This window comes from Mustela erminea, chromosome 18 (assembly GCF_009829155.1).
Source record: "Mustela erminea isolate mMusErm1 chromosome 18, mMusErm1.Pri, whole genome shotgun sequence".
In the NCBI taxonomy this organism is placed as follows: Eukaryota; Metazoa; Chordata; class Mammalia; order Carnivora; family Mustelidae; genus Mustela; species Mustela erminea.
Genome location: NC_045631.1, coordinates 677,658 through 702,840, shown reverse-complemented (window position 1 = coordinate 702,840; position 25,183 = coordinate 677,658). Strand labels below are relative to the sequence as shown.

General features: G+C 61.6%; 1 protein-coding gene across 3 annotated transcripts; it reads right to left on the bottom strand.

The window, feature by feature from the left end:
- Window positions 1-662: 662 nt before the first annotated feature.
- On the bottom strand, window positions 663-24,483 carry SLC13A5 (solute carrier family 13 member 5). 3 transcript variants are annotated; one of them, XR_004280651.1, is made up of 13 exons: window positions 24,123-24,483; window positions 19,611-19,739; window positions 19,212-19,348; window positions 17,056-17,243; window positions 16,087-16,255; window positions 14,910-15,032; window positions 12,595-12,810; window positions 11,714-11,814; window positions 10,759-10,877; window positions 8,534-8,695; window positions 5,549-5,686; window positions 4,568-4,858; window positions 663-4,221 (listed from the first exon to the last, which is right to left on the bottom strand). XR_004280651.1 is itself a non-coding variant. In XM_032321689.1 (12 exons), exons 1-12 carry the CDS (start codon window positions 24,222-24,224, stop codon window positions 4,727-4,729), a joined length of 1,716 nt encoding a protein of 571 aa, XP_032177580.1. In that variant the 5' UTR covers window positions 24,225-24,483; the 3' UTR covers window positions 663-4,726. The 3 variants fall into 3 exon arrangements, 1 of the variants encoding a protein (XP_032177580.1); XM_032321689.1 differs by having other exon boundaries at window positions 663-4,858; XR_004280652.1 differs by lacking the exons at window positions 663-4,221; window positions 4,568-4,858 and having other exon boundaries at window positions 5,602-5,686; window positions 7,802-8,695.
- Window positions 24,484-25,183: the final 700 nt, after the last annotated feature.

The following is a 25,183-nucleotide window of genomic DNA, read 5'->3' as shown; positions in this document are numbered from 1 at the left end:
TTGCTAGTACGAGAGTGGGGGGAAGATTCTGCAGAGGAATAGAGAGTGACTAGCCTCAGCAGCTCTTAACGTACACTGTATTCCCATGCCAAATGGCTAGTTTCCTTAATATATAAAGAGTTCTTACAAATGAATAAGAAAAGGCCTTTTTAAAAACTCTCAAAAAATAAATGGGGAAAAGGGGCTTCACCAAAAAAAGAGACACAAACGGGTTATAAATACGTGAAAATTTTTTTGATGTTACTTGCTGTATGTCATTTAAAGAAATAGGGTGAAAATCATGAGATGGTATCCTTCAAGGGTCAGACTGGTAAAGACTGAGAAGCCTGATCATACACAGAGTTCAGGGACAGCTTGGGGAGTAAATACCGGCGCGGCCTCTTTGGAAAGCAACCGGGGAGTATCTGCGCCAGCCTTCCATCCAGCCTGCTTTTCTGAAAAGTGCTCTCCCCACATATGTTCACAAAGATGTAAGTACGGACCCATCTGCCACGGTGTTAGGGAAACACTGGCAGTGGCCCGGATGTCGGTCCTAGGGGTTTCTCAGCTGGGCTCACGATGGAACACCACGGTCATGATGCAGCTTCCAAGGAGGCTGGGGTTTACTCCCGGCCACACACTCGCGAGAAATGGAAACACACGTCTGCAAACAGCCTCGTGCAGAGAGTTTAACAGCTTTATTCACGGTAGCCCCAAGCTGGAACACCCCAAAAGTCCACCCGAGGACAGTGGACACACTGCGGCTGATTCACACCACAGAGCGGCCCTCGGCAACAATCACAAAGGAATGATTATCGGGAACATTTTGTGCAGCAAATACATCCAACATGAGCCAGGATGTACGTTACGGTTCCATCTTTAGGAAGTTCAGGGAGCAAATGGAGCCCGTGGTGACAGGCATCCGGGAATAGGGGTGGCCTGGGGGGAGGGGTGGGGTTCTGGAAGGGGAGGGAGAAGGGACTGGGGGGAGGTGGTGGTGGTTGTCGCTTACAAGGTGCATACAGGTGCCTGAAACACTGAACGTTCTGCTCAAGATCCGAGCAAGTCCCCAAAATTCATGTTACATCGATTTAAAACAAGATCAACTATCGGATGAAAAGATAAACCAGTCACGATTAATATGTCCTGAAATGGAATGATCTCCAAATAAATTAAGGGGAAGGGTGGAAACGAGGAGAGACGCCATGTGCGAAGGCTCCCCGGGAGATGGAGAAGCAGAAGCTTGTGGATCCGGACGTTTCTGGGAGGGCGCGGACGACGCTGTTGGCAAACTCCCTCCCAGGTGGGGAGGGCTGGAGGCCTCGAGGTCTGTGCGGGAGGGGCCCCTCTCAACCCTGTTTTGCACTGGGGGGCTTTCTTGAATGGGTTTGATGTTAACTTTTTAAAGACAAACACTAGCCCAGCTTTCCCGGTTGGATAACAGCATTCTGAGACGGAATTCTGGGACTTCTTGACGCCCGAGAGCTGGAAGCAGGCCGTGCTCCGTGCGGGACGGCGGCCAGCCAGGGGCAGCGGCCAGCCAGGGGCAGCCTGCGACTCTGAGGGGGGACGGGGCATTCAGACCCTCAGACGAGGGAAGCAAGAGCCCGCCTCCTGAATCTGGACATCGAGGGAGAGAGAGCCGAACCGCCGAGGACCGGGGCTTCAGCCCCTGACAGCGAATGTGTGTGGATGACGACCTTGGAGGAATCCATTTATTTTCATTTTGAAAAGGAGCTTCCCTGGTGGGTTTGGAGACACAGCTTTAAGAGGCTGTGGGACCAGAAGGAAGGAGACTGTGGAAGACGGGTCGGAGCCAAGAAGAGGACCACCTAGTGCAGCTTTAAACCAGACGGTCCCACACTTGGTCTGTTTCTATGAGCAAGGACGTGGCCGTGGCCGTTCTGAGGACTGGCAGTACCACTGAACTCCTTCCCCACTTGGGACCCGGAGCAGCCATCTCGCCGTCTGTTCGTGGCGACAGCGTGTGAGGGGTGGTGGGAGGAGGGACCCCTCCTTCCCCCAAGGAAGGTCTCGGATCCGCGGGACAGGGAAACACCCCAGTTCCGGGGTCCCAGATGAGGACCTTTGCAAGGCGTCCCAGGTCAGATCGCGGTCCTGGTCAGGACTGTGCTCAGCGAACCTCGGGCCCAGAGTCTAATCCGGGCACCAGGAAGAGAGGACGCGGGGTATGGGGCAGAACCTCTTCACAAAACGTAAGAGGCAAAATGTTGATGGGAAAGAGGTCTGAGAGGACTTCCAGCAAACGGCAGAGACCGGGGTGGGGGGGTGGCCCGAGTACAGCACTCCAGGCCAAGCCCTCCCCAGGCTGCAGTAGCCCCAGACAGAGGCCCCTTCCTGCTGGAAACTGAAGCCCAGAGATGGGCCTGGGGTGAGGGCAGCCCTTGAAAGGGCCAGAATGCCAGACCCTGTTCATCCCCAACTCAACAGCACCCCCACTGTTCTCCTGCCAGAACCCGGATTTTGTGGTGGGTGGAAATTACCAATTTAAGGAAACACAGGCCCATTCCCTGAGCCCAGGAGACGAGTCCTGACCAGTCTTGTGATACATGGACTGTGCTCCATGCTCGGTTTACCCTTTGTCCACGCCCGCGTGGGGCCGGTGACGCACGGAGGGCCAACTGCCGGCCTCCTGAGAAGGTGCTGTCCCGACAAAAAAGGAAGATGCCACGGGCCCCGTCATGCCCCTTCCTCCTGCATGCGGTGCCCACGCATGTGTGGCACGAGGCCGGCATGTGGCCATGAAGGCATGGAGTGCGAAGGAGCCCAGTGGCCCCAGCGGCCGTGTCCCTCCGACTCCCTGTCCCGGCGACGCTGAACGCCCGCGTGGCTCAGGCGGCCGTCACCGCCACCGTCCTGACCGGCCCCGAAGGTCAGAGCAGCTCTGGCGTCAGAAGTTGTGCGTCAACAGCCTGTGGTCAGTCCTCAGCCTGAGGGTCTCCTCCACAGAAGCCCCTAGCCAGCTCGCTGCCGGCCGGGGAAGCCCCACGTCCCAGGTCAGCCAACGTCCCAGTGCTGGACCGGCAGCCAGCGCGGGTCCTCAGGGCGCTCTCCACCGTGAACAGCAGGAGTGGGCCGGCCGGCTGGCCTTGGAGGGGACGGGTAGCCACCGCCACGCTCTCTCCAGCTGGACGCCCCCGGCAGTCCCAAGCTCACCTCAGAAGGCAGCTTGTGCGTCACTGTTCCCGGAGCGGGCAGGCTGAGGAGCAGCGGACAGGAGGGTGGAAGGTCCGGTTAGAGCCGTGCAGCCGCTCACTCAGTGTGCAACTCTGGACGTGTGATTCGGCCCCTCGGAGCCTCCGTGTCCTCGGAGGACGACGCAGGCCCATCTCAGGGGGCCGCTGCAAGGACCCAGGGAGAAAGCCAGCGGGGGCGCCAGGGACAGGAGTGAGCAGTGAGCCAGGGTTTGCTCAGGCACCTGCCCCTGCGGAAAGCCAGAGCTGGTGGCCCTCCTGGGGGAAGACACATGGGGCCGTGGGGAACGACCCACCCCGGGAGCCAGAGACGTCCCAGGTCCTCGAGAGTGTTTCCTTGAGTTCCTGACTCCCCAACTTCCCCGGCCCTGACCAACACCATCGAGGAGCCTAGTGTGCTCTCGCGCCTGCTTCTCCTCCACAAAGGAAAGGAGGTTGACAGGTGGGGGTGGGCGTGTGTCATGTCACGGTTGGGGGTCCCCGTGGCCACTCGGCAAGCTTTGCCCTGGCCACTGCAGGTGCTGTCTGCTCAGGGCCACCGGCACAGCTTGTTCTCTGTGAGCTCTGCTGTCACCGGGCCTGGCTGCTGAGGCCAGTCAGCCAAGGGACGCCCGTGCTCTGCCTGAACATGCTCCGATGGGCCCCTGCTCCCCACAGGGATCAGCGGCGTCCACTCTGAACCAGCAGGTGAGAGAGGACCCAGATACCCACTGGTGGCCCCAAAGGAGCCATTGCCGCCCAGACTTGGAGTGTGACCCCAGCTGTGTGGAGTGGCCGGAGAGGCTGAGCCCTCGGGAGGAACAGGTGCACTGGAGGACCCCAGCCAGGGGGTCTGGGCGTCCGTTGGCCCAGACGACAAAGGGTGTGCAGGAAGGACAGCGAAGGGGCCCAGACATCCACTGAGAGGGACCGAGAGAGGAGGGAAGCAGGTCAGCCAGCCACGTGCTGTGGGTAGCGGCCAGAAGTTCTCAGTCCAAATTCCTCGTCCTTTGGTGGTGGCACCGTGTCCCCACGACTCCAGGAGGCTCTGGAATTCCAGACATTGTGTCCCTGGCTGGGGTCATCCTTTCCAGGAGCAGGAGAGCCGCCCGGAGGCAGCACAAGGCCAGCTACAGGAGGCCCACCTCTCGCTTCCCAAGCTGGGATCTGATCTTCCCCTTGAGGACCCTGGACCGCGCTAGTGGACACCAGAGCCCAGCTTGGGGCCAGCTGGCAGCCTGCGTCCTAGCTCCTCAGGAGCCCACCTGCCCCAGAAGTGATGACAGGTCCCCAGGGAAACACAGACGCCCCCCGAGTCTCTGGCGAATCCCTCCCCTTCCTCCCAGCAGCTGCCCCTCCCCAGCTCTGAACCTGGGCCTGGAGGAGGAACCGACCCTTGGCGCGGTCTCCGGTCTCCGTGGGGGTGTGGGCGTCGCTGGGTCACTCTGGGGAGGGAGCCCCAGGGCTCTGCTGCAAGATGTGCTGGAAGGCACGGGGGGGTCCTCAGGAGGGCGGGGCGGGGCGGTGGGCCAGGCCGTGCCGTGCGTCTGTCCCTAGGTCTCAATGTTGGTCACATTAGCCCAGTCAGGGAAATGATCCAAGTCAAAAATGACCCGTCCCCAGGTGTTCACCGCCAGAAACACGCAGAGGACTCCAATTACGTTCATCATGAGTCCCGTTTTCACCTGAGGAAAAGCAGGGTCAGCATCAACACCCACTGGGTGGGCCGGGTAGTCAGAACGACGGCGACGGGACACTGGGAGCCAGAGCCCTTGGAGGAGGGGGTCCTGTCCTGGGGCTGTGCTCCGCGCTCACCCCACCCCCAGACAGAACCAGGAGGGGCGGCAGGTGCTGCTCAGAGCCTCCAGGAAATAGGTGGGACAGGTGGGTCCTCCTGCCCAGGTGAGCACTGGGAAACAGCCCCAGGGAGGTGGCCCGAGGCCCCCAGCAGAAGCTCTACAGTAACTAACCCTCCACTTCCGGCCTCCCCCTCCTGTCACAGCCACAGCCAAAGTGTGGGGGGGTCCTCCTCCGTCTGCATCCCAAGACCAAGACGGTACCTGCTCCCAGGCGGTGGTCTCTGCGTCCCCCTCCCTGCTCCCGCCCTTCCTGGCCCTGTGGGCAGCCCCCCTCACCCCTCCCAAGGGCTCGGTGAGGGCTTGGGAGCTCCCAGAACCCAGCTCTCAGCTCTGGGAGACAAAACAGTCTACGATACTTGAGATCATTTCCAAAGAGGAGCGAAGACACTGATAAAGGCCAGCGAAGGCCATGGGACCAGCACGTCGCACGGCAGCACGCGCCGTTGGTAAAGGGGGCACCCGCCCCTCACTGACGGAGCATCCCAACGGGTGGGAGCGACGGCAGGGCTGCGTTACCATGTCGGAAACCTTGAGGTGTCCGTAGGCAAACACGATGGCGTTGGGCGGGGTGGCCACAGGCAGCATGAAGGCAAAGGATGCGCTCAGCGTGCAGGGCAGCATGACGTAGAGCGGGTTGAGGCCGGTGGTACGGGACTGGGGAGAAACACAGCACTGTGGGTCGCAGACAGGCAGGGCCAAGGCTCCCAGGGCCCCTTCTGAAATGCGTTCCCCAAACACCCTGTGTGCATTCCCAGCCCCGGGCCCTTTGTCCCTCTGGCCCCTCTGCCCTTTGCCACGGGTCTGGACAACAATCGTGCTGGACTCTGAAGGCTGAACTCGGAGCCGCCTCCCAGGGAGGCCTTTCTTTCTTTCTTTTTAAAGATTTTATTTATTTACTTGACAGACAGAGATCACAAGTAGGCAGAGAGGCAGGTAGAGAGAGGGGGAAGCAGGCTCCCCGTTGAGCAGAGAGACCGATGCGGGGCTCGATCCCAAGACCCTGAGACCATGACCTGAGCCGAAGGCAGAGGCTTAACCCACTGAGCCACCCAGGCGCCCTCCAGGGAGGCCTTTCTGACCCTGCTCATTTGTTCAGCATCTGTCTCCTGGCCACCCGCTACGTGCTGGAGACCATGCTGGGCGCTCAGCCTTGGGCCGTTCCCGCAGCCCACGTGTGCGCCTGTCTGTCCGTCCTTTTCCAGACCTAGAAGGCCCAGATCTTCTTGCCTGTGGATGTACGTTGTTCTTACACACACAGGGGGTCGTTTTGCATATGGAATTGGGTATCCATCTGTTTTTATTCTGCAGCTTAAAATTCATCCACATCTCACAACCCCTAGTGCACAGCTGACATTCATTAAGTATCTGTTGAATGAATGAATGATGTAATTGCTATGTTCCGATTTCTGTCAAAATTCACAATCCATCGTGCAGATGTACACGCACACGAGGACAGACACACGTGCGACATTCTAGCAGCAAAACACTCGGGAGACAGACCCATGTGCCCGGCACCTCGGACGCCGGTGGTTCAATAAAACGGTTGTAGACGAGTAGCGGCTCGTGGCCGTGACTGTCCTGCTAGACAGGAAGATGCCAGAGAGGGGTTGGAGGAAAACAGAGTGAAGATGCAAAATGGGATGATACAACAGTGCCGTTTGTCTAAAAACAATGTGTGTGTGTGTGCACGCGTGTGCACGCGCGCGTGTGTGTGTGAGGGCGTGTGTAATACAACCAGAAAGATACCTAAGAAACTAATAATTGAGGATGCCTGGGTGGCTCAGTGGATTAAGCCTCTGCCTTCAGCTCAGGTCATGGTATCAGGGTCCTGGGATCGAGCCTCGCATTGGGCTCTCTGCTCAGCAGGGAGTCTGCCTCCCCCTCACTCTGCCTGCTTCTCTGCCTACTTGTGATCTCTGTCTGTCAAATATGTAAATAAAATCTTAAAGAAAGAGTAATAATCGAAGTCGTCCCTAGCGGGGAGGCTGGAGGATCAGGGTCTGCCCCCTCTGGGGTTATGGGCATTTATTATCCGTGTGTGCACGAAGTTTTCAACTTTAAATACCCTTCAAAACTGTGACTTCCCCCAATGCTTGACGGTGTCACAGCATGTGACTCCGGCTCCTCTCGCCCATCCCCTGCGGCTATGACACCGTGTTCCTAACGGGTCTGGGATGTGCCGCTCTGTCTTGAAGGTCTATAAGCCCCTCTGACGAGCTCCCTGAGCTACGTCCCCAGACATGAAACTGTGTAGTCCGAGGACAGGAGCGGCTTCAGGTTATGGGTCCTGCCGTAAACAGGTCTTGGGAAAGGCCACACCCAGGCTCATGCCCACTGGGAGGGGCTGAGAGGCCTGGACAGGGCCCGGTCTCGCTCCTGACCCCCTCATATGCCATGAGGGCCAGGGCCCCTCATGGCATATGCCTCCCATGCGCCCCTGTGACGCGGCTGGGGTCGGGGGTCACCACCTGCCCCTCTCCTGCAGGTGGAGGCCAAGGAGAAGCTCTGGGGCCTCACGGGGCCACCGTGGACTCTGGTTCTAGAGGAGCCTATTTTCAAAGGGCCTGGGTGCGCCCTCAGGTGCAAACCACCATTGGTCTGGCTCTGGGCTGGACGGGACCACACCTGGCCTTTCCCGGGGTGCGGGGGAGGCCACACTGCTGGGGAGGGGGCGCCGCACCACTCTCCCCTCCACTCAGAATGGGACCAGAAAACCGCTGGGTTTTCCTTCCACTCTTGTGGACGTGGGGCGGCCGAGTGGGCACCTACCGGTTCGATGCTGAGCTGAGATGTCTGAGTCTAGCTCCCGACTCCGCAGTGGCAACCATGGCCTCTCCCGGGCTCATGCCGCTGCCCACAGAGGTCTTCCGTGGCCCCAAGTGCAGGTGGGAACTGAGGGGCCACATTTGAGGGCCCCTCGGGTCCTCCGAGCCCAGCCCTGGGCTCCTGCTGCACCACCCTGAGGCCGGAACCCACGGGCAGCGAGGGGCAGAAGGAGAAGTTCCTCCTCTAAGCCATGCTTCTCCCCCACCCCAGCTCCGACACACAGAACTCCAGCCTGGCCCTCGGGTCCCCTCCACGCCACCCACTCCCTCTGGGCCCAGCGCCCTGGGTTCCTGCATCTTCCCTGAAAGTCCTCTGCCTCCCACCATCCCCAACACCCTGTTTCCCGGGACTTCCTCCCGGTGGGCTCCAGCCAACAGCGGCCCCGCTCAGCTGCCCCTCCGTGTGCCCCGAGCCACATACCCCCGACCCCTCCTTGCTGCAGATCCTGTCTCCTCAGCTTAAGACATAACCAGCCACATTTACACATGATCCTAGAGGGCCTGGTTCTTGCCTTGCACGTTGGTGAGCATGGAGGGATACAAAGAAGGACCTCGAAGCGTGGCTGGGCTCTGGCCCCCCATCTCACCGTCCCTCTGGGGGCCCAGGAGATGGTCACAGGTTGACGGCTTCCTGCGACACAACGGCTAAGGGTCATCTCCCCAGCAGGTCACTTACCATGGAGGCAAAGATGGGCAGGAACAGGGTGGTGGTGGCCACGTTGCTTGTGCACTCAGTGAACACGGCAACAAGCAGGGACAGGATCAAGGTGACGGCTGCGGGGGGCACAGAGCGCAAGGGCTCCATCTGCTTCCCCATCCACTCAGACAGCCCCGAGGCCTGGGAAGCAGGAAGAGCAGTCACTGAGGGCTGGGAGCAACCCTGGTCCTTCCTTGGGGAGCTCAGCCCCTCCTGCACTTCTGACTCCATCCCTCACCTCTCTCTCCTAGGGCTGTTTCCAGCTCGGTCAGTCCACGAACTGAATGTTGGCCCAGAGTCACACTCAACACGCCCCGGCCTGAATTCCTCCTTTCTGGCCCAGGGTCTACTCCCCGGGGCTTCCCACCCACCTGCTGTCCAACCCGGGGGAGCCGGGTGCCACCCTGAGGGCCCTGTCCCCCTTTCTCTTATTGTCACACAGCCCCCAGTCACCCAGAGCGGCTCAGCACCTCTCAGCCCCTGTATAGCTCTTGGGCTCAGGAAAGGGATCTGAGCCAGGAACTGAGGATTTGGAGGAAGGAGCACATGGCTCAGGGAGTCCAGTGCTGAGACGGGGTCAGACAGAGGTGCCGAGCATGGACTTGACCTTGCTTAGCTCCTCCCTGCCTGGGCCCCCACTGCACGCCAGGGAGGAGATCCGACCGTGCGGGTCTGACCGAGTCACTGGCCTCCACCCTTTGGTGGCTGCCCGCTGAGCACAGTCCCCACGCCCTTATCTTGGCTCTCAGCCCAGCGGCTTCTCCAAGCCACACTGGCCGTGTCCCCCGCGGCTCCTGAGGGAGGCACCCTACGCCCCCTCCTCGCCCTGCTGTCCGTCTTCCTGACATGCTCTCCAGATATGGCCGCTCTGCAGGCCACAAAGGCCTCACAGCGGGAGCACGATCAACCGCATCCATGGTTCCCAGGCCCGATGTCACACGGACATGACAGGGATGCTCGGTGAACGGGTGAGTGAGTGAGTGAATGGCGATGGACGGGCGGACGACTGGATGGAGAGGTGACCAGACAGACAGATTTATTCATCGAGGACATACTCATGCTCTGTCGGTCACTGGGCTCCCCCTGGCTGCTGAAGGAACGGCAGAAACAAGATGGGCCCCGCCTGTCTCTGACCTTTGACTTCTGGGTGGGTGGATGGATGGACAAGCGGACGGACAAATGGATGGAGGGTGGGTCAGATGGATGGACAGACAGAAGGATGGGTGGAATGACGGATCCACCAATGGAAGGATGGGTACCAGGATGGACGGGGGATACAGCACCAAGGGGGCTCATCTCTCTCTCTACCTCACTTCTTTTATATTGAGGAAGGAGGGAAGTGAGAAAGTTCTATTTGGTGATGTCCCTCCCCTTCTATGCTGCTCTATACCTAGGTAGAGAAACTTTTATTTATTTTTTTAAAAGATTTTATTTATTTATTTGACAGAGAAAGAGAGAGAGATCACAAGTAGGCAGAGAGGCAGGCAGAGAGAGACGGGGGTGGGAAGCAGGCTCCCCACCGAGTAGAGAGCCCGATGTGGGGTTCGATCCCAGGACCCTGGGATCATGACCTGAGCCGAAGGCAGAGGCTTAACCTACTTAGCCACCCAGGTGCCCCAAGAAAATTTTTTTTAGATAGAGAAAAAATGCTTGTTTTTTTTTTTAAAAGATTTTATTTATTTACTTAAGAGAGAATGAGAGAGATCACAGAAGGAGAGGGGGAAGCAGACTCCTCACCAAGCAGGGGCCCCATGCAGGGCTCAATGCAAAGACCCCGGGATCATGACCTGAGCCAAAGGCAGAGACTCAATTGACTGAGCCCACCAGGCGCCCGAGAGAAAACATGCTTAAATGTCAGCCATGCGATCAAAGAGTTCAGCGAGTGGAAGAGACACGGGTCACTGTCACCAAACCCCAAAGGAGACCTCACAGCGTCCTCTGCCACTCTTAGCTGGCGTGCCCTGACCACTTATTCTCCCACCGCTGCGACTGCTCAGAGTACTTTCTCTATGCAGGTCCGTCCATCCATCCATGGACCCATCCATCCAGTCATCCACTCCTTGGTGACAAGAGGGTCCCTGTCCTCAAGACACCTGCGGCTCTCTGGAGCAGACAGATGTAGAGCCAGCGCCCACAGCGCCAGGGTGTGAGTTCCCGACACCCTCTGGCACAAGAGGGCCGTGCAGCCTGCAGCAGGGGCTTACCTCACATCCTTTGGCCAGGGCAAAGCCGCCCCCCAGCAACAACACGATGCCCCAGGGCACTTTCTCCTGGATCACCTTCCAGGTCAGCAGCGCAGGGGGGTAAAACGGAGCTTTCCTTTCTGAGGAGAAACCATAAAACACACACACACATGACCCAGAGCTGCATTAGGAAACAAGAGATCTACTCAAGGGAAATCACAGCCCATGAGCACAACAGCACACTCTCCTATCCAGAAATCAGCTAAACCCCACAATAATCACAACACCCATTGCTGGTGAAGATGTGGTAGAAATGTCACACACTCCCGTGGGCATAGAAACTGGCAAAATCTTTCTGAAAAGCCATTCGGCGACACACTTAAGAGCTGTTAAGACATATATACTCTTACGGCAACATTGCTCCTGGAAATTTATTCTAAGGAAACACCCTGAAGGAAAAAGCTACATACATGAAAACACTCATTTCTAATTGTAAAAAATTAAAAACAATCACAATGTTTTGTAAGAGGAGAACAGCACAGCCCCTCAAATGATGCTGTTATTAGAGAAAATAAAGTCAGAGGCTGTGTCTTTAACAGGACATGTTCCCAGCGTAAAAACATAAAAACCTACAGGACAGAAAACCAGAATTCGAGCTGTGTGTGTGTGTGTGTGTGTGTGTGTGTGTGAATCACAGCCATGTATACACACGCATCCTAGCAAAGACCGGAAGGGAGAAACCGAAATACACTGATGGCTTTGAGGGAAATCGGAAACATTCTTCTGTTCCTGTTGTAACACCAATAAGATTTCTGACATGTAAAGAGCATAGGAGAAGAGGGTTTGCACAGGACAGTCCCTGGGGAGGGGCTGACAAACCCACCCCCCCAAGTAGCCTCGGCCAGGCCTCTCTGCCTCGGCGGTGCCCTCCCTCGGGGCCCCACCCTGATGAGCGTCAGGCAGGACAGAGCCTTACCCTCCTCGGTCTGGCCGCGGAAGCTGAACTGGGGCTTCTGCGAAGGCACGACAAACAGCAAGGTGGCCACGAAAGTGGCCGCGGTGGCGTCAGACACATACCTATAGGGAACAGCACACAGGACGTGCCTGGCCGACTTCAGGGCTGCCACCCAGGAAACCTGCTCTGCGTACACAGGTGTACTGTGTGCGCGGACTGGGCCTCGAGGGCCAGCAGCAGGAGAGCCGCACAGACAGAACCAAGGCTGGAAGCCAGAACAGCCTCATCTTGGCCTGGCTCTGCCTCCGGTGGGGTGACCCCATGCAGCTCACTGCCCTCTCGGTCCGTGTGACTCCCGGGGAGAGCACGGTGACTGGTTCTTATCAGACGGCCTGGAATCCTGTGCTCCCCAGGGCACCTGCCAGGGCCCGGGTGCCAACCCCAGCAGACCTTCCTGGGCTGCACATGCAACATCGGGAACCCCCGCCCACACGGCCCGCCTGTCCGGGAACCTTGCTTCCTTCTGACCACAGGACAGCTCAGCCTGGAGGGAAGGTGCACACGCCCTCCCCGCCAGGTCTCTGCAGAGGCCCTGCCTGACGTCCACCTGTTTCTGCCTCCTCGGCCCCTCCCAGCCCTCCAAGTCCCCTCAGTTCCCACCGTCCTGGCTGTCCCTCTCCCCTCTTGCTTCCCTAGCCCTGAGACCCCATCTGTCTTCAGAGAGAGGACAGATGGCAGAGCAGAGCTTTGAAAGCCAGACCTCCTGGCTGAGCAAATCTCTCCCTGTCACAGCCAGGCCACCCTGCCTGGCCACAGGGACCCATCTGCAGGCCTGTCGTGAGGGCTGGGGAGGAGAAATCGAGGGGCAGAACTCACCGGGGGTGAGGGAGCCCGCGACTTACTTCGTCTTGCCCTCCTCCCAGGCCAGCGACATCCAGCCGGGCATGAAGCCGGGGTCCCGGGAGAACCACAGGCCGACCAGCAGGACGAAGCAGAGCAGGACGTTGGCCTCGGCGAAGGAGAAGGGCCCCAGCTTCCTGTACTCTTCCCGCAGCACCTCGTAAGCGGCCTTCTCATGGTTCCTGCTCTCCAGCCCACAGCCCCAGGACTTCTTGAAACTAAAGATGCAGGGATGAGAAACCTGTGAGGCAGGCTGGGTGGCTCAGGGCCGGCCGGCCGGTCAGATGGATAGCCAGACGCTGGGCAGCAGGACGTGGCGGAAGGCACACGGTGCAGCCTCGAGCGAGCCCCTGCCCCAGGCCTACTTCCATCCCCTGCCAGCCCTGCCCCGCAGAACCCAGTGGGGGCAGGCTCTGTGACGTGTGCCCAGCGCATGGCCCAGGGGACTCTTGAACGACAGGGCCTTCCGCAGCGGTCGGAGGGCACAGGTGGGCAGCCAGGCTGGATGGGGTCTCAGGACGGTGGAGGCCAAGGGGCTGTGGGAGGGGTGGGAGGAGTCAGAAATAGGCAGAGTTGGGGCAGCCCCGGTAAGGGGGATGTGGCAGGCGCCTGGTCACCTGGGAACCAGCGGCTTCTGCCATTTGGGGGATGGACGGAGAACATTCTGGAGCCAGCTGTGGTGGGCGTCTTCCTCACCCGGGGGTGGTCCCAGAGGGGCCCTGGGGCTGAGATGCCAGGCCCCATCATGGGGGCTGTGGGGAGGCTCATGAGGACACGGAGAACAAGGACGGGTCTAAGGGCCAGGGCCAAGGAGAAGCAGGGTGGGAGCTCGTGGTTAGAGGAGGCACAGGTGCCAGTTGGCTCTGTTCTTGGGGGGTCCCTGGAAACCAGAGGCCACAGCCACCCACAGCCACCCACAGCCTGCCTGGAGCGCCCAGCGGGACCTCCCGGGGGTGCTGGCATGAGGGATAGGGAGGGAGAAGGGTCCGTGGACAGGTGCTGAGGGTGCCCTGGCCACGAGGAGGAGCTGACCAGGGCCATCGGTGCCCAGGGTGCGGGCCTACGGGGTTGTGCAGCCCCAGGCTGCCTGAAGGCCAAGAGAATTGTCCCCGTGGCAGTCCCTCCTGGACCCTGGGGCAGACTTCACAGGAGGGCAGGGGTCCAGCCCATCAGCAAAGCTGGGTGCAGGCCTGCGGTAACATCCCATTAGTCTTCGGGGGCCCGTAATCCTGTGGCCCGATGTGGCCTCCGAGGCCATCTGTGAGCTCAGGAGGTAGTTTTCCTGGACGAGGCTGGAGGCAGCCACCTTGACGTTGCCCAGATGAGGGACCCAAGTGAGCGTGACAGAAAAGGCGCCCCCCACCGCTGAGGCAAGTGCTGCCTCTACATGGCCTGGCGGCAGGGGTCACGGGGTCCCAGGATGTGGCAGGCGTGGCCTGGGCCCAGGACCATCCGTCGCTTCTCCCCTTGTTCCAGGTGTCCTGGGGGCTGCCCCCTCGACCATGGTCTGCGTTGGGTCAGCAACGGCCCCTGAGCTGGGGTGGCCGGCTGACCGTGGCCGCAGGCGGGCTCTCCCATCAGAAGGTCAGCAGGGACCACACCAGAGGCCACGGCTGGGTCTCCTGATGGCAAGACCCTTGGAGGCTGGTCGTACCCAGTGGCCTTGAGTCTCTGCAGGGAGCTCAGTGGGCCTCGGGGCAGTCGAGGGCGGCAGGCCTCCGTCTCCCCAAGAGGGGACATTTCTGGATGAAACTGTGTCCCCCATGGTCACAGGTTGAAATCCTGACCCCCCAGTGTGACAGCATCAGGAGGTGAGACTCTCACAGGTGATTAGGTCCAGATGAGGTCCTGAGCTGGGGGCACCGAGGGGACTGATGGGCACAGGCCACCGGGTGTGGGTTTGCAAAGGGGATGAGCATCTCCGTAGCTGCTTTGATCCACCCCCCCCCACGTTCCCCCAGGGGCTGGGAGCCAGACTGGGTGCAGGGACAGAGAGGGTGCGCCGCAGCTGCTGGAGGACCTGGGATCCCAGGAAGGCTGGCACCAGCACTGGCTGGAGGGAAGCCCAGGGACCGAGTGAGCAGCTCGTCCTAAATGGAGCTGGGGTGGCACAGTGTCCCTGCGGGGGGACCCACATCGGAGCCGGCCCTGCAGCTGGGTGGTGGGAAGGCGGGAAGGTAGGGAATGGACGTCCAGCAAGAAGGACAGTGGGTGGAGAGGGATGGCAGGAGCCTGGAGGAGTGGCCTGGGGCCAGGGCTGGGGCGGGGCTCCCTGCAGGGGCGTGGGGGGTGGGGCGCAGCCGCCCCACGCACTCACCTCAGCCTCATGTACATGCACTGGATCCACAGCCAGGCCAGCAGCAGCATCAACAGCATGTTGGGGAAGGCAAACCCGAACCAAGAGGCGAAGTTCACCAGGTCTTTGCTGGCGGGGAACAGCCTGAATGGAGAGAGAGACGCTGGTCCCTCTTCCACAGCGGGGCCCCCGCCACACTCAGGACAGGCCTGGGGAGCGGCCGACCACCCCGCCTGCGGGGCCAGACCCCGCTGGGTGCCCCGCCTGAGTCAGGGCCCGTCTATCCCAAAATAACACCCCTTGTGCTCACGGAAATGGGGCAAGAGCTTCAGGGCTCCCGGACGCCTCAGAGCCCGCTCTGCGTGGGAGAAAGGGTGTCTCCAGAGCTCCCTGGGCCGGGACGGGGTGGGGGTCCCTTCCCTGGGGCTGGCGGAAGGTCCCTGCACGGCAGGCCCTACCCTCCAGCTCCAGGGGCAGGTCCCTTGGCCTGGCCAGCAGGCACGGAAGCAGACACAGCCTTCCCCATGCTGCCCTGGACGACGTCAGGGAGAACCGTAGGCTATCATTACAGCAAGTGCTCTCAAGATCCAAACCGCCTGCGTGTTAGACCTCAAGTGTCTGCGGGCCGGGCTCCTTCCCACCGCCCAGCGGCCCGCCTGCCTGGTCCAGGGCTCCTCCCACTGCCCAGCGGCCCGCCTGCCTTGTCCTGGTCCAGGGCTCTCCTCTGCGTGGGAACCCTCATGCCACCTGCCTAGGACCCCATATCAGCTGCTGTCCATGGACGGGGCTGGCCTCCCCGTGATCCCAGTCCCGCCTGCCCACGGTCTGTGCCACTCTGTGGTGGCGGGAAGGCGCAGACGGGCCCTGTGATCCACCTGGGGCCCCCAAGGGCACGCGGAGGCAGCATGTAACCTGACCCCTAGCCCATCGCTGACACCACAGGGCAGCACTGTTCACAGGACCAGCGTGTGGCCCGTGCGTTCATCTCCCAAGACGTCAGCTCCGTGCTGGGTGCACATTCCCTCTCGGGGCGAGCGTCGGCGAAGCAAGACAGGACTCGCCCTCACCCCCCGCCCCAGCAGAAGGCCAGCAGTCTGTGGGGTCCTGGGCAGGTGCAGGCCCGCAGCAGGAGAGAAAGATGGGGGTGCCCCCGCCCCAGGCCCTCCTCACGTCCCCTGAAGGCATGCTCACGACTCACTCGTGCATCTGGCCCAGAAGCACCATGTTGGGTCCCGTGCCCGTCAGCGTGGCGGTGCCCCCGATGCTGGCCGCGTAGCACACGCACAGAGTCATGGCCTTGCACAAGCTCCTCCTGTCGCCGTCAGCCTGCCGGCCCTCGGGGGGGCCTTCAAAGGTCACTTGACTCCCTGTGGGGGGCACACTGTGGGCTGAGGCGGTGCGGGCCCCCAGCTCCAGCTCCCGACCCTGCGCCAGCCTGAGGCTGGGACAGGCCAGCCTGCCGGGAGCCCCGCGGGTCAACCCCCAGCACCCACACTGTGTGCCCGCCTCCTTCTCTGGCCAGCCAGGCTCCCCACACATCCAGCCACGCAGACCCACGCCCTCCCCTCCCACCACCCTGTCCCTGTTCCCGCTGGCCCCTCCACCGGGGGCTGGGGGGAGGGGTCCAGATCCACCTCACAGGCCCTCTCCCCCAGCAAGCCCTGTCCCCCCACCGCGCCCTCGGTGTCTGGCTGAGGCACCCCCAAGTCAGATGAGCTGTGCCAGGAGCCTCTGGACCTGGCCTGCTGGGCTGCACGGTCCCCAGCCCACTGCGTCTCCGTGCTGAGCACAGCCCCGGGGATGGGGTGTGAATGTGGCGGGAAACAAAGAGGCGCTCTCTGACCTCCCTGAGCTTGGGGCCTCGTCGGGACGCCAGCGTGGGGCCCCCCTTGACTCTTGCGGGAGTGGCAAGGAGAGGGCGCCCCAAAGGGAGCAGGGGTGAGGGGCACCCTCACTGGAGGGTCCCCACGATCAATCCGGTGACAGCTCAGGTTCTGGCCGTTGGCAGAAACCACACAGGGGTCTTGCCGTAAGCTCGACCCCGAGCTCTGACTTTTATGCATTCCTAAAACTTACAGAAGCAGCATTTCCTGAGCGTTTCTCCTGTGAAAGGCAGCGGACAGGACAGCCGCCGTGTGGGTGAGCATCGCGCGGGCCAGGGACCCACCTGGCAGCGTGCCCGCCTTGCCCTTGTCTGCCAGCTCCAGGGCTCCCAGGCCGGCCTCGGCGGCGGCGGTGGTGGCCTCCATCTGCTGCAGCATGGCCTCCACAATGGGCACCATCATGGCTGTGGCGGCCGTGTTGCTGATCCACATGGACAGAAAGGCTGTGACGCCCATGAAGCCCAGCATCAGCCTGCAGAGGAGAGGCGGGGAGGAACACCAGAGAGTCCCAGTCCCTCTGCCCGCAGCCCCCAGGGAGCCACGGGGGGGAAGGGGGTGGCTGGGACCCCTGTGGGGATGCCTGAGGCAGCGCCAGCTCAAGACTGGATCGTGGGGGACAGGAGCACAGCAAGGGGCCTCGCCCCCGCCCCACCTCACCCCTACAAACATCACTGATGTCCTCAGCTGGCCACTGGGCACTGAGAGAACGGAGACCCAGTCACAGCTATAAGGAGCTCCCATCTGGCAAGGGAGAGCTGTCCCCAGTGCGGGTCGGGGAGCCATGGAAGAGGCCTGGGGAAGCAGGACTTTCCTCCGGGGTGACCCCCCCCTCCCGGCATGCACTTTGCCCCCTCCCTGTGGCAGGAGACGGGGTCCACCAACTGTTCAGAAACATGCTCCCTTCGCTTGTAACACCTCATCTCCCCCAGGGTCCACCGCAGTCACCCACGAGACATGAACTCCCCGTGGCCTTCAGACAGGAACCCTTTCTCCGAGGCCCCCTCCCAGTGCACAGCAGTTAGGGCTGAGCACACCTGCCTGCACCTTCCTCGGAGGGAGGAACTGATTCCACATCCGCTCCCTCCTTCAGCCGTGAGCTGGGGAAGGGCCTGATTCTGCTCCGTGGTCTCTGTGCCCACAGGGGCCCAAGATCACCAGTCGGGAAGGGGTCCAGGGCTGCGCACTGCACCTCACAGACCCATGAGATCAAAGGCTGGGACCCAGGCCAGGAGGAAAGCCCGAGTTTGCGTGAATGAATGACACAGCACTTCACGGCCCCCCGGGGGCTCAACTACAATGCCCCCCCCCCACCCCCAGGATGGCTCGAGCTGAGGTCACGAGAGGGGCTGAGGCAGAAGGAGCAGAGCAGCACGTGCGACGCTCCTGGATTCGGAGCCGAGTGTGAGCGGCTCTCCAGAACGAGGCCCACCCTGACAGAGAGGCGACATCACAGACCCCGAGGAGGAGAACACCGATGCCCCTAAGCTCTTGAGTCTCTAGAACTCGCAATGGTTCTTCATCCGCGCCTGTAAACCATTCGTGGTCCGAGGCCACGGAGTGTAACAGATCAGGGAGTCACAAGCCCTCCACCCGGGGCCTCTGGCCATGGTCCGCCAGAAGGGCCACGGCGTGCATGTGCTCCCGGCCCGGCCCAGTGGCACAGGCCCCAGCACATGGCCATTCCGGGAGGGATAGTTGGTGAAGTCACCCCTGCTGCCTCCCAAGGACCAGCTGGGGACACGCCATCACCAGGGCGCATACTGCCCACAGAGAAAGGTGCAGTCCGAGTCCCCACTGAGAGGGGCAAGGCTGAGACCAGCCGGTCTGGCCCCATGTGGCCACCAGCAGGTTATTCAGCCCCTCCCTTCCTCCGCTCCAGAACAGGATGGCAGGGACAGCACCACCCACCCGGGTAAAGTGCTCCGTCTGCTTGGGGCCCTGCTTGGGCCCCAATGGACTCCATGGGCTAGTTGGAAGTGGCCTGTGGTGGGCAGGGGAGGTCTTGCAGAGTCATGAGTGATGTGGAGGAAGGTGAGGCAATGGCTTCTTTGCGGGGTGGGGGGTGTTGCATACACACACCAGCTTTGGGGGGATGACCTTTCTGTTTCCTCTGAGCTGAATTGATGAGACACCCCTTTCCTGCTTTCCCCACAAAACTCCTAGGGGTTTCAGGCAGGGCTTGATCCAGCCTCTGCCCGCCTTGTTTCCTGTGGAACATGCAGCCCCGCCCCCAGAGTCTCCCCTGCAGTCAAAGAGCCCTTAGCCACGGTGCTCACTTGCCCCTCTGGTTACCCAGCTAAGACAGTCACGTGCTCATCCAGGGGGCCACCTGCCTGCCACGCCCAGGAAAGCCCATGGCCAGGGCTGGCCTGTGGGTGATGGGGACTGAGCCACACAGCCCCTGCCCAGTCTCCGGGGCCAGAGAGAGAAGGGTGCTCACTGTGCAGGCTTGGTCCCCACCCAGAGGAGTGTCCGCAGGGCTATCCTTTTGTGCAGGTTCCAGCGCTCCACAGCCACCGCTATGATGAGGCCACCCAGGAACAGCATGTTTGTGTCCTTCATGTACTGGACACACACCTGGGGGGCAGCACGGGGCTGGTCAGGGCAGCCCTGGGCCCCCAGTCCCCAAGACGGATACGCCAACCAGATGCCGACCCCACACAAGGTGCCGACCCCAAATCTGGTGCCGACTCCAGAGGCCACTTGGAGCGGGGAGGGGAGGTCACATGGTCTGTGTCCGTGCTGGATGGACAGGTTCCCCCGTGGCCCAGGCAGTTCCGAGAGGGGCTTGGAGGGTGCCCCGTGGCGGGGACGCAGGAAGACCCCCGGGACTGCTCACCTGCTTGGAGTCCAGAATCTTCAAGAGCGGGAAGAGGAAGGCAGGCATGAGGGAGGTGACTGCCAGAGGGATGACCTCGGTGCACCAGTAGACAGCCATGAGGATGATGACGTAGGCACACCTGACAAACTGAGGAGACGGCCCTGAGACCTCGCCAGCTGGCGTCCCCCTTCCCACCGCAGCGTGCTGGGGTTGGGGCACGGCCGTGGGCAGTGGCGACATCAGAGGGACCATCCGTGGCTCAGACCCCGAGGAGCCCCAGTACCCACAGACAAGGGCCTCCTGCCCCTGCCTTCCTGCTCGGCCAGCCCTTGCGCCTCCCCGGAGAGAGCAGGAGAGGAGGGGAAGAGATCAGTCCCGAGCTCCCACACTTCCGATGGCCCCCGTGGCACTTCTCCCACCCTACCGGGAGCAGAAGCCGTTATGCACCCGTAGGACTCATGCTTAGGATGCTGAGTTTGCATCTTTCCCTGGGCTCTCCGTGTGGACTCAGTGTCCCTGTGGCTCTGGGTGGCTGGGCACCCTCTGGGCCAACACCACCCACACAGCCCTCCCTTTGTCCCTCTTGGTCAGGTCTCCCCGCGGCGTGGAGTCTTAGGCACCACTGTAGGCTGACGTGAGGGTCCCGGGCACCGCCGTGAGGCCCGCCGGAGCAGGTGTGCTGCGAGCCCAGCGGGTCTACTGAGATGCAGCCTAAGTCCCGGCAGATCTGCACGGTCTCTAACAACACCTGACCATCCTCACAGCTGCAAACACTCCAGATTGGACAGGGGCTTCTCCTTCTCCTCTGGTCTCCCGCAGGGGAGCTAGTGGCCTTCTCTGCCGTCCCTGGGTGGGGGGCTGGGATCCCCCAGCTTCTCTGCTCACCTATGTTGAGGCGTCTCCACAAAGCTCCAGCTCCCGCTTCTACCCCATTTCCTTCTCCAGAGGCTGCCCCGAGTCCCTGCAAACCGGCTCATTCAGAAACTGCCGGCCCCGTGTCTCCAGGGTTATTGCTTGTTACAACAAGGAGAGCAGAGAGGATGAGGATGGTGCCGTGTGTTCTCATGAGCATCTCTCCTCACAAAGGCCTGGTGCTGTCCCGCTGGCGCTCTCCCGCTGGCGTTCAGTCTTGGGTAAGCTGTCTCTCCCTACCCTCTGGCCACGGAGATACTGGGACCTTGGCTTTGCCATGAGGCAGAACCGGTCCCTGTGTGAGCCCGCAGCTGGCCCCTTGCTAGCTTTGGGACTTTGGGTTCGTGATGTAAATTCTTCGGTCCTGAGTCATTGCCTCTGGGGACGTGGATGATGTCCCCATCTCCCCAGAACCCCAGCGTGTTCAATGGCAGCATCAGTGCCCACCCAGACTGGCTTCTCCCTCCTTCCAGCCTCGTGGCCAGATCAGCTGCCAACAGCCACAGCTCCTACCTCTGACTCTCCAGCACCTTCCCCTCACATCTCCACCGCGCCCGCCACACGTCACACCTGGGACCTCCCAATCTGACCTCCCCACATCCAGCACCGCGTGCTTCCCTCTTTCAATCTACAGATCTGTTCAGAAGGACATGAGGCCTCTGTTGCTCTCAGGACCAACCCCAAATGCCTCAGCATGACTTGGAAGACCCTCTGCTAGGAGCGGGTGCATGCAGACCTGTCCAGCTCCCCCACCCCGCCCACTGGCACCTGAGTTCCCACACCCTGTGGCGGGTCCAGAGGCTGGGTTCTCAGTCACAAGCGCTTTGGCGCACACAGCCCCTGAACTGGAGGGAGCGCCGGCAGTGGGCTCCGCGTTTCTCCCCGGGTGCCTTCCTCCTCCCCGCCCCCACAGCCTGGCTCCGTGCCCCCAGCAGTTCCCACCCTGAGGGCCGCCCTTGCCTGGCCCCCACCCAGCACAACACCCAACAGTGACCAACCATCGAGAACCCGTGGTGCCGGCTTCACTCTGTCCTGGGCACGCAGGACAGGGCACTCTGTCCTGGGGCGGCCGGAGCAGGGCTGGGTGCCGGCCCCTGGCCCCTGCCCCACGAGTCACGCCAGGACAACCTTCTCCAGCTGCGACTATACGAAGTGACTCCAGACTTTACTCCCCGACTCTCCGCCCCAGCCCCCTCCTGCCTTGCTCCCTCAAGAGCTCCCGTTGACACATCGTGTACCGAAAGGGCTTGGTGACATTTACCCTCTAAACTCAGAAATGGTGGCACGTGTCACCAGTTTTCACGGCGCGGTTCCTGGAGGCGCCCCACGTAGGCAGCTAGGAATGTGTCTAGAAGGGCGCTTAGGGCCTAGAGGGAGGCGGGCATGGGGTTTACGGGGAGGATCCGGCATCTAGCACCGCATAACAGCTATACCTTCAGTGCACAACCGAATAAAACCGTGGCTCATTATTTATGTAATTATTAACAAGCAAGTGTCCAGGACCCGGTCCTTCAAGAAAATGTGGCTGAGGGAGCCTGTCTGTGTGCGGGTGTGAGTTAGGGCATTTGCAGGCATTTTCATTTTTACTCTATACTTCACGGGCCTTGAAAATGAGGATTTTAAAATAATTTTAATAAAACAAGCAATATGGTGAATGCATTGTCTATCTTATTGAAGAGTGATCTTTTAAAGAAAAGACCCAGAGAAAAGGCAGGATAAGTGAAGCAGGGACGAAGCCAGCCAGGGAGCAAGGTGCAGTAAGAGGAGAGGTGGGAGTGGAGGGGAAAGGAGGGGGCACCCCAGCAGGGGGTGGCCACACTGGGAGCCCCTGTCCCCCACCCCCTGTCGGTTGGTCAGTGCCGCCCACACTGCCAAGAGCCCGCTGGCTTCCTGGAAGCCCTGCCCCATGCCGGGTACCTCTGGGTTTCCTCGCACAACGGTGCAGCCGGCCGTGGGGGTGTAGGTGGGGGCTCTTTGGTAGTGACCCCAACAAAAGGCACAGAGCCAAGAACACAAGACACAGTGGTGCAGCCACACAGAGGGAAGCACCTGATGGCCACCACTGAACGACTCCCCGTCCTCCAACTCCGTCTCTCCGTCCCTGGCCTGCTCCTCATTCCCAGGGCAGGTTCCTGACCCGCACACACACGCTGAGGTGAGGGTTCCAGCTCAGGACCCACCTGCATGGATGTGCACGGGTATTTAGAGGGGTGCGTGTGCAAGGGCGGGAGTGGGGTCCCAGCCATGCAGGAAGGTCTGCCAAGCCACCATCGTGATCCCAGGGAACAGCACTCCCTGCCAGGAGAACTCAGACCAGCTCTCCTGCCTGAGACCGTCCTTTTCCACAGGGAAACAGGGCTGCTCGGCAGCAGGGAGGGGGCCCACAGCTAGACCTGCTGTCCCTGGCTCCACCAGGGCCCTCCCAGCCTCCCTTCCCCATCCTAGGAGGCCGCATTATCACTTCTGGCACCCAGAGTCGGCAAGAGTGGGAGCCACACCTCTTTGCCCATTGCACAGAAGAGAACACCAAGGCCCAGAAAGCGCAGGGTGGAGGGTGAATGGGGGAAGCGCGGTTCTCCTGACACCCCTGCCCCCTCCCAGCTCCCCCTCCCGCAGGACTGCCCGCCTAGCGAGCGTCCCCTCAAGAGCTCCTCTGTTTCTCAAACCTGCCGGGTGGGGGGGGGGGTGCCGGAGGTGGTGGGGGGTTGCCGGAGGCTTCCTGTCTGGGCTCAGAGAGAAGGCGCTGAAAGAGGGAAGGAGGAAGGAGCAGCCAGCAGCCACAAAAGGCTTCAAAGGGTTCGGGCCTCTGCCAAACGGGCTTCCACAGCCCGGCGCAGCCCAACGAGGCCTGGGCTCCCGGCCCCGCCCCCGCCCTGCGGCCAAGGCCATTCATCCTCGGCCTCCCTCCCGGGAGCGCTGGGCAGCCGGGTGAGGGACGCGGCTTCCCCTGCAGTCCTGGGTCGTGCCACCCAAGGCGCAAGCCTGGGAACGCGTCTGCCTCCTGCCCGGCCCCTGCAGGCCGTGGCCGGAGAAGGCCAACTCGATCTGCCTTTCAGCTGGGAGAGGATTTGAACTCCGCTGTGCCTTCCAGGGCTTGGGGGCTGGGAAGAAATGTAGATCATGGATGGGGAAACTGAGGCTCCGGAGTGGGCCAGGGAGTGGAAGGGACAGCCCTCAGGACCCCCTTAGGAGATGATCTTTCTGTATGGTTCCTTGACTAACCTGGGAAGGCACCCACAGCTGAGAAGTCCTCACTTGCTAAAGGGAGAGCCAGGAGAGAGCTTGAGGGAAAGACAGGCGCCCAGCCTCTCTGTGGGCACAGGTGACATTTGGGGCAGGGGGAGGGAGACGGGGGTCCAGTCTGGAGACTGGAGCCAGGGGCTGAGCCTATGGATGGGCTGTGTGGCCAAAATCTGTGCTAACTTCTAGGTTCCAGTGCTCACCGGGTGCCCTGGGATCTGTGAACCCCAAGTTCAGTGAGCCCCCCCTCCGCTCCCCTGGAAATTCTTCGCTGGCACCTCCCATCTGGCACCCGGAGCTGCCTAGTGCAGGCTGCTAGGCGCTCCAGCTCAGGGATCCCGGGTAGGCACCCCGGGTCCGCGCGGAGATGCAACTGACCTTGGCGGGCATCAGAATGACGAGTGGCAGCAGCAGTATCGGGGTGAGGAACAAGATCAGGAAGGACTTGAACTTGGAAACATAGCTCAGCACGGAGGCCATAGCGCGGGAGGGAGACCGTTGGGAGCGGCGAGTGAGGGGCCGCAAGAGGCTCCGCGCGCTTAAGAAGGGGCCGCAGTCCGCGCGGATTGGGGGGGCAGTGCCAACTCCGCCTCCACCCAGTGTGGCCTCCCTGCGGCCACGGGGCGGGGCCACCCTGCGGGGTCGCTGGGGCGCGCCTGCCCCCACCTGCCCCCACCCCGCGGCAGCGGGAGGCGCCTGCGGACTTCAGCCCCTCCAACCCGCGCTCCAGGAGCGTCCTGGGCCCTGGCACGTCCCGGCGCTCCGAGCCTTCTCTGCGCCCCCCTGGACAGAGGCGCGCCGGGGGATGCGGACCAGGGGGTGATCGGCCGTTCTTTGTCGGGCTTTGGCGAGCGCCCCATCCGCGGTCCCATTCGGAAAGTACCCCCAGCCTTTCCCCCTGCTTTCCCCCTGCTGCTCCCGCCCCACCTCCCGCAGCCGGAGGGGTCTCTGGCAGAGACTACCACTGCGCCCTGCGCCCTCCGCCCTCCGCGCTGCAGGCACTGCACTCCCTGGTCACCCCAGGCTTCCCAGCGCGTCGGTGCGGTGCGCTGCTCTGGGCACTGGACCCCTTGTCCCCCGCGCGCCCTCTCCTTCCCGGTTCATCCCGCGCGCTCTCCAGTGATCGCAGAGGTGGCCAGGCGGCGGTCCCCCGCGGCGGGCTGAGCGCCTTCCGCCCTCCAGCGGACACCAGCGGCCTGCCACGCCCGCCTGCCCCACGCTGCTACTGCCGTTTCCAGAGGCAAGCGGGGTCCGCAGAGGAAGGGTCTCGACCAGGCTGCCCCCGAGAGCCTCATGGGTTCATGCCTTCCGCCAGCGGACTGCAAACAGGTACTGGGCTCCTGTTCTGTCCCAGCTCCCGTCTGGGGCCAGAATGCAGACAACACCTTCTCTGTCGCTTTCTTCTTCCCTCCCTTCTCCTCTGCCTGCCCTGTCTGTCT